Here is an 8123-nt window from a genome sequence, read left to right as displayed (position 1 = left end):
GAGCTGTCCTCTCTAGATGAGCTGTCCTCTCAAGTTGAGCTGTCCTCTCAAGTTGAGCTGTCCTCTCAAGTTGAGCTGTCCTCTCAAGTAATGCTGTCCTCGCAAGCTGTGCTGTCCTCGCAAGCCATGCTGTCCTCGCAAGACGTGCTGACCTCACAAGCCGTGCTGTCCTCGCAAGCCGTGCTGTCGTCGGAAGCCGTGCTGTCCACGCAAGCCGTGCTGTCCTCGCAAGCCGTACTGTCATCGCAAGCTTTGCTGTCCTCGCAAGTTGTGCTGTCCTCGCAAGTTGTGCTGTCCTTTAAAGTTGAGCTGTCCTCTTCAGTTGGACTGTCCTCTCAAGTTGAGCTGTCCTCTCAAGTTGAGCTGTCCTCTGAAGTTGAGTTGTTCTCTCATATTGAGCTGTCCTCGCAAGCTGTGCTGTCCTCGCAAGCCGTGCTGTCCACGCAAGCCGTGCTGTCCTCGCAAGCCATGCTGTCCTCGCAAGCTGTGCTGTCCTCGCAAGCTTTGCTGTCCTCGAAAGTTGTGCTTTCCTCTCAAGTAGTGGTGTCCTCTCAAGTTGAGCAGTCCTGTTAAGCTGAGCTGCCCTCTCATGTTGAACTGCCCTCTCAAGTTGAGCTGTCCTCTCAAGTTGAGCTGTCCTCTCAAGTTGAGCTGTCCTCTCAAGTTGTGCTGTCCTCTCAAGTTGTGCTGTCCTCTCAAGTTGAGCTGTCCTCTCAAGTTGAGCTTTCCTCTCAAGTTGAGCTGTCCTCTCAAGTTGAGCTGTCCACTCAAGTTGAGCTGTCCTCTCAAGTTGAGCTGTCCTCTAAAGTTGAGCTGTCCTCTCAAGTTGAGCTGTCCTCTCACGTTGAGCTGTCCTCTCAAGTGGAGCTGTCCTCGTAAGCTGTGTTGTCCTCGCAAGCCTCGCTGGCCTCGCAAGCTGTGCTGTCCTCGCAAGCTGTGCTGTCCTCGCAAGCCGTGCTGTCCTCGCAAGCCGTGCTGTCCTCGCAAGCCTTGCTGTCCTCGCAAGCTTTGCTGTCCTCGCAAGCTTTGCTGTCCTCGCAAGCTGTGCTGTCCGCGCAAGCTGTGCTGTCCTCGCAAGCTGTGCTGTCCTCGCAAGCTGTGCTGTCGTCTCAAGTTGAGCTGCCCTCTCAAGTTGAGCTGCCCTCTCAAGTTGAGCTGTCCTCTCAAGTTGAGCTGTCCTCTCAAGTTTAGCTGTCCTCTCAAGTTGAGCTGTCAAGTTGAGCTGTCCTCTCAAGTTGAGCTGTCCTCTCAAGTTGAGCTGTCCTCTCAAGTTGAGCTGTCCTCGCAAGCCGTGCTGTCCTCGCAAACCGTGCTGTCCTCGCAAGCCGTGCTGACCTCGGAAGCCGTTCTGTCCTCAGAAGCCGTGCTGTCCTTGCAAGCCGTGCTGTCCTCGCAAGTTGTGCTGTCCTCGCAAGTTGTGCTGTCCTCACAAGTTGTGCTGTTCTCCCAAGTTGAGCTGTCCTCTCAAGTTGAGCTGTCCCCTCAAGTTGAGCTGTCCCCTCAAGGTCAGCTGATTTTGTAAGTCATACTGCTTTTACAAGGTGTGCTGCGTATGCAAGTCGTGCTGTGTTGCCATGACATGCTGTCTTGGCAAGACATGCTGTCTTCGCAAGGTGTGCCATCTTTGCAAGTCGTGCTGTCTACACATGGTGTGCTATCTTCACACAGTGTACTGCCTTTGGAAATCGTACTGTCTTTGCTGTCTTGGAAAGGCGGCAGGCAGCACACACTGTAAAGGCAATATGCACTATAAAACAAGCACACAATGGAATGGCAGCACAAGCTGCAAAGGCAGCACATGCTGCAATGGCTGCATATGCTATAAAGGCTGCATATGCTACAAAGACTGCACACCATGTAAAGGGTGCAAACGCTGCAACAGCAGCACATGCTGCAATGGCAGCACACACTACAAAGGCAGCACATGCTACAAAGGCGGCACACAATACTAGGCAGCACACACTGCAAAGGCAGCCCATGCTGAAAAAGGCAGCACAAACTGAAAATTCAGCACATATCGGAAAGGCGTCACACAATGGCAAGGTACTGCACACTGAAACCCAGCATGCACTGGGAAGCAAGCATACAATGAAATAACAACACACTGTAAAGTGTCACAATGTGGATAGGCAGCACACACTGAAAGGCCGGAAACTCTAGAAAAGCAGAAGACAAAGGAAAGGCACCATGCATGGCAAAGGCAGCCTGCACTTTAAATGCAGCACACGCTGCAAAGGTAGTAGGCACTGCAAAGAAAACATGCACTGCAAAGGCAGGACACACTGCAAAGGCAGCAGGCCCTGCAAACACTGCACATGCTGTGAAGCACATGATGATAAGGCAGCACCTGGTGCAATGGCAGTACACACAGCATAGCCAGCACTCGCTGAAAAGGCAGCATACATTGGGAATTCAGCAAATGCTGCAAAGGCAGCATGCACCTCCCTCTATAACAGCACATGCCTCTATAGCCACACTCGCTGCTATGGCAGCATGTGGTCCTATGGCAGCACATGTGGTAATGTCAGCATGCGCTACATTGGCAGGATATGCAGGAAAGGTAGCACATGCTGGAAAGGTAATACACACTGCAAAGGCAGCACATGCTTGCACATACATCGGAAAGCAATACACACTTGAAAGGCCGCACACACAGCAAATCACACACACTGGGAAGGCAGCTCACCATGGAAAGGCAGCATACTCTGGAAAGCCAGCATACCCCAGAAAGGCAGCACACCCTGGAAAGGCAGCACAACCTGGAAAGGCAGCACACCCTGGAAGGGCAACACACCCTAGAAAGGCAGCACACCCTGGATATGCATCACAACCTGGATATGCAGCGCGCACTATAAAGGCAGCACACTTTGGATATGCAACACACACTATAAAGGCAGCAGACACTGGAATGCATCACAAACTGGACAGGCAGCACTCACTGGAGATGCAGCACACACTGGAAAGGCAGCACTCAATGGAAATGCATCACAAACTGGATAGGCAGCAGTCACTAGAAAAGCGGTGCACACTAGAAATCCACACACAATGGTAGGCAGCACAAATTGGAAAGGAGCACATGCTGCAACGGCAGAACACGCTGCAATAGCAGCACACACTGCTGTGGCAGCAGCACGCTGCAATGGCAGAACATACTGCCATGACAGCACATGTTGCAAAGGTAGCACATATTAGAAAGGCAACACACATTGGAAAGTCACCTCATATTTTAAAGACAGCACACATTGGGAAGGCAGCACATATTGGGAAGGCAGCACACATCGGAAAGGAAGCACACATTTAATATGCAGCAACACTGGAGAAGCACACATAGTGGAAAGCACCACGCTGGAGTCCGCAGCTCGTGGTCGTGCGGTAGCGTTCTCATTTCCCACGCTCGGGTTCGATTCCTGGCGGGGTCAGGGATTTTCTCTGCCTCGTGATGACTGGGTGTTGTGTGCTGTCCTTAGGTTAGTTAGGTTTAAGTAGTTCTAAGTTCTAGGGGCTGATGACCATAGATGTTAAGTCCCATAGTGCTCAGAGCCATTTTGAACCACACTGGAAAGGCACCACACACTAGAAAGGCACCACGTACTGAAAAGGCATCACACACTGGTAAGGCTGCAGTCGCAGCGTGTGCTGCCTCACATTGTGTGTGGTTTTCAAGTGATGTGGCTCCGCAGTGTGTTCTGCGTTTCCAGTGAGTGTTGCCTATCCAGTTTGTGATGCCTTACCAATGTCTGCGCCTTTCCACTGTGTTCTTCCTTTCCAGTATATGCTGCTTTTCCAGTTTGTGCTGCCTTTCCAGTGTGTTTCAGGCTTCTCAATGTGTGCTGCCTTTGCAGCATGTGCTGCCTTTGCAGCATGTGCTTCCTTTGCTGCATGTGCCTCTTTGCAGTCTGTGCTGCATTTGAACATGTGTTGCATTTTCATTGTGTGCCGCCTTTGCAGCATGTGCTGCTTTTGCAGGGTATGCAGCCTTTACAAGGTGTGCATCCTTCATAAAATTTGTAGTATTTGCAATGCTTGCAGTGATTTCAAGGTGTGCAGCATTCGCAATCTGTGCAGCTTTCACAAGGTATGCTGCCTTAGCAAAGTGTGCTATGTTCACAATGTGTGCTGCCTTTGCAATGTTTGCAGCCTTCACAAGTGATTCTGTCTTCGCAATGTGGTTCAAATGGCTCTGAGCACTATGGGACTTAACATCTGAGGTCATCAGTCACCTAGAACTTCGAACTACTGAAACCTAACCAACCTAAGGACATCACACACATCCATGCCCGAGGCAGGATTCGAACCAGCGACCATAGCAGTTGCGCAGGTCCTGACTGAAGCGCCTAGAACCTGTCGGCCACCGCGGCCGGCTTATTCACAATGTGTGCTGCCTTCATACGGTATGCTGCATTTATACAGTGTACTGGCTTCACAAGGTGTGCTGCCTTCACAAGTTGGCCCTCCTTCACAATATGTACTGCCTTTGCAGTGTCTTATTTCTTCACATGGTCTTCTTCCTTTGCATGCTGTGCTACCTTCGCAAGGTTTGCTACTTTCGAGAGGTTGACTGCCTTCACCAGATATGCAGCTTCCGCAAGGTAACCTTGCAAAGGCAGCACATATTGTGAAGGCAACACACCTAGCTAATGCAGCATTTCTTGTGAAGCAGCACTCCTTGAGAAGCCAGCACATTTTGTGAAGGTAGCACATCTTCTGATAGTAGAGGCAGAAAACCTTGCGAAGGTTACACACTGTGTCAAGGCAGAACAGCTTGCAAAGGCAGCACACCTCACGAAAGTAGCACACCTTGCGAAGACAGGACAGAATGCAATGGCACAAAATCTTGCAAAGGAGAACACCTTGCAAAGAACAACTGCCTTGCAAAGGCAGCACACCTTGTGGAGGCTGCACACATTGCAAATGCAGGACACCTTGCAAAGACAGCACATTTCCTAAATACAGCCCTCCTCCAAAGGACAGCACATATCCCAAAGGCAGCACACCTTCTGGAGACAGTTTACTTTCGTGCATATTGTCCACAAACTGAGGAAAGAAATATAGGATGTGAAGTTACCTTCCCATTCCTGCATATTTTTGCGGGAACGGTCGCAGCATTCGGCATCTGGCAGTAGGTGTGCAGGGTTGAGGTTCCGTCCGTCATGACTTCTGGTGTGGTGGGCGCCCTGTCGCTCCACATCAGCTGTGCACGCGAGTGCAGCGTGCTCAGTGCAGCTGCTGCGCCACACTTCTGTGTGCAGCACGTTGGTCTCTGTTCCACAGGTGTAGCCTGTACGAGCGACCTTCCAAGCAGTTAATAATTAATGTAAACCCAGCCATGTCGCTGTTTTATGCTCTACGTGTTAATTTAATGGTACTCTTGTCTTACGTTTTATAATTCAATAGAAGAGTTCCTATTAGGAGATTGACCTCTTGGACGTAGAATGCCTTTCATATCTTCTGCCAAAATGATATTACCTTAATGAAATCTGAAGAGAGGGACAATTTTGTAATTAAAGGAACTCTGCTCGTTTACGTAGTTTACTGCTACCAGGTTGAACATATATATTAAATAGCCAGGTGTTGTAAACAGTACAAGCTACAACTGTATTACATGTGAGTTTTCAACGTGATCCACTATTATGCCCTCTTTCGCGAGTATCACGGTCTCTAATTCATCTCCAGTTCCAGCATTAATTACAGCGCTATATCCCAATACAACGTGTAGTGCAGTATCCTTTACTTCTGTAACTAGAATAATATCAATGTTTGGCTCATACATAAAGTCTTTCAAGGTACTTGCTTTTAGGGAGCTCCCTATGCTGTTTATGGATTCATAATGTATCACATTTCATAAATTCAACTCTTTCATCGCATGCAGTCAGTATGAAAGCTATGGATAAGTGTCACATACGTATCTACCTCTGTCGCTTGGTTTGGATCAGGTAACCATTCCCGTCCCCCCTTGCAATCTTAGTAAGCATGCAGCGAAAATCGTGCACAGACACACATGTGAAACTCTTAAATTGACCGAATCAGTTCGATAGCTGTGATTCAGGGCCTAGTGTAATGCCACCATGTGTTTGAAACCTCCGCAAAGAATTCTGTTGCATGGTTCATACTAATGTCTCGATATCGCCATTGTGTAACTTACAGCAAGTATTTTATTCTTGTCGCTCACCTACATTAAGGAAAATGGGAAACATTTACCACCTTCCGATATTGTTGTCATTGTTAGTAAGCAGAATGAAAGTAGTCTCTGGTCAGGAGAAACTAAAAGCGATTATGTGTTTCCACAGACAGAGCTTAACAATTCGTATCAGTACACTGTCCCATCCAAGGGGCAGATTCGTTACTCTGTCGTATGCATATAACGAGATAACATAAAGACTTTACGTCACAGCTACTCAGTTTATGGGGCTAGGTAACCTACACACATCGACATCATTCACTTCTTCTTCGCTGAGATAGTATAAATTTCCTAAGTAAAATGACATTGCAAGTTGTTGTTGTAGTGAACATCTTCTAAATGCTTAATGCAAAGACACTATTTACACACGATCATCCTGACTGACGATGCGAGGAAGTAAATTGACTGGCTCGGTTAAGAGGTGTATATAATTTTGATTCGTTTCACAATAGATTCACGTAGAATGGTCATTTTTGAAAGTTTCGGCGAACAATACAGTTAAGACTTTGATTACGATACATGCATCACATTCTTGTAAAGCTATTGTATTAAACGTGTGCTACTTTCGATATTAATCACAATTGCAGAAAGCAGCAATGAATATGTCTCGTCTCGTTTCTCCGACCGTTTCCCGTACTGTGCGACCCACAGAGCTTTATCGCTGCATCAGCGGTCGATTGTTGCTGTTGCCGCCACGGAATGATGGCAGTTAAATTCAAATTTCCTCCAAGTATAAGGGATTCTACGATATAAATGAAAATGGAAAGAAGTAACGAAAGTGGCAACTAGCAGTCAAACTCAACGTTCCTGGTGGTTTAATGCTATGACAATTTTAAACAATAAACTACGCAGTGGAACTGAGAGCTATCACAGGAATCTGCAATATACCCTCGATGGACAAACTGATTAAAGTTTTCGTCCTTGCCACTTCTCATTTTACAGGCAACTGATTCTGACTACTTCTTATGAGCTGAACTGAGGCCATAACTCATGTCGAAGTTGTCTCTTTGTATTACTACTATCGTATCTTTCTTAGGTAAAGAACGAGCAAAATAGCAGTTTTGCGTTTAGCATGCAATCATCCAGGATACAATTTCTACAGTCAGAGCATTTTCTGTTGCGGCATAGGAATGATTATGTGATTACTTCTATATGGAATTCATCTGTAACTTTATGAACTCAATATTTAGTAAGAGGGCCAACCGAATTACATACTGCACAGTGTGAATAATTGCTGCAATTTTGGTGGCAACAACAACAAACAACCAGTCAGTGCCGAGATTTGGCTGTAGAATAGTGGCAACACAGAGCTACCGTTGCAGCCGAGTGGTTCATGAAGCCTTGGCCGTGATCACAGCGGCTGAGGCGCGTCTACAGCTGTAGCAACCGCACAGCAGCCCACACTGAGGTGTGACGTCACACGGCACCCCTGTCTCGGTTGACCACCCACAACGTGTTTCGCTACATTTGATCAATTCACTATTTGCTCATACCTGAAACGTTAGTAAGTTTTTTTTGTGATCGGTATAAACAAATGAAACGTGTTGTATAATACTCCCCTACGAGGGGCATTACTATCAACAATTTTACATTCAATTTTTATCAATAGCTTATTTGCTAGTTACCCCATTTCCTCTTTCTACGCTCAATTAGCGTCAAGCAAATCACGCGTACCTTCGAAACTTGGACCTTTTTACCAGGTACATCTCTAGAAGTATTAGGTACATAACATGTCTTTGTAATTTACACGCAGAACTAATCTTTCTACGAAAAAGACAGACGTCAATCCTTATCTCTGTTTAAGATACGCGTCGGAATCTCTCCCTACTTGAAGCGGCGAACGTATGTCCGAAACTCCGCCCATAGCTCATCCTCGCATATACTGCCGATTGCAACGTGCGCGCCCAGTAGTCACTGATCAGTTACGCCATTGTAATCTGTCCAG

General features: G+C 47.2%; 1 protein-coding gene across 1 annotated transcript; it reads right to left on the bottom strand.

Annotated features, from left to right (window-relative positions):
• Nucleotides 1-318: 318 nt before the first annotated feature.
• Nucleotides 319-3881, bottom strand: LOC124741221 (seminal vesicle major clotting proteins-like). Its single transcript, XM_047248718.1, has 2 exons — nt 3732-3881; nt 319-1209 (listed from the first exon to the last, which is right to left on the bottom strand). Exons 1-2 carry the CDS (start codon nt 3879-3881, stop codon nt 319-321), a joined length of 1041 nt encoding a protein of 346 aa, XP_047104674.1.
• Nucleotides 3882-8123: the final 4242 nt, after the last annotated feature.

This window comes from Schistocerca piceifrons, unplaced genomic scaffold, assembly GCF_021461385.2.
Source record: "Schistocerca piceifrons isolate TAMUIC-IGC-003096 unplaced genomic scaffold, iqSchPice1.1 HiC_scaffold_1886, whole genome shotgun sequence".
Taxonomy (NCBI): domain Eukaryota; kingdom Metazoa; phylum Arthropoda; class Insecta; order Orthoptera; family Acrididae; genus Schistocerca; species Schistocerca piceifrons.
The sequence above is the reverse complement of the archived record's forward strand: the minus strand, read 5'-3'. Positions and strand labels throughout refer to the sequence as shown.

Bases quoted from the DNA above. Each gene is read 5' to 3' on its own strand.
- LOC124741221 (XM_047248718.1), bottom strand. From the start codon at position 3,881: ATGCAGCAAAGGAAGCACATGCTGCAAAGGCAGCACATGCTGCAAAGG. The intron at 1,210-3,731 runs GTAAGGCATCAC...TCAACTTGACAG, and splicing joins GTGGAAAGGCGCAGACATTG to CTCAACTTGAGAGGACAGCT.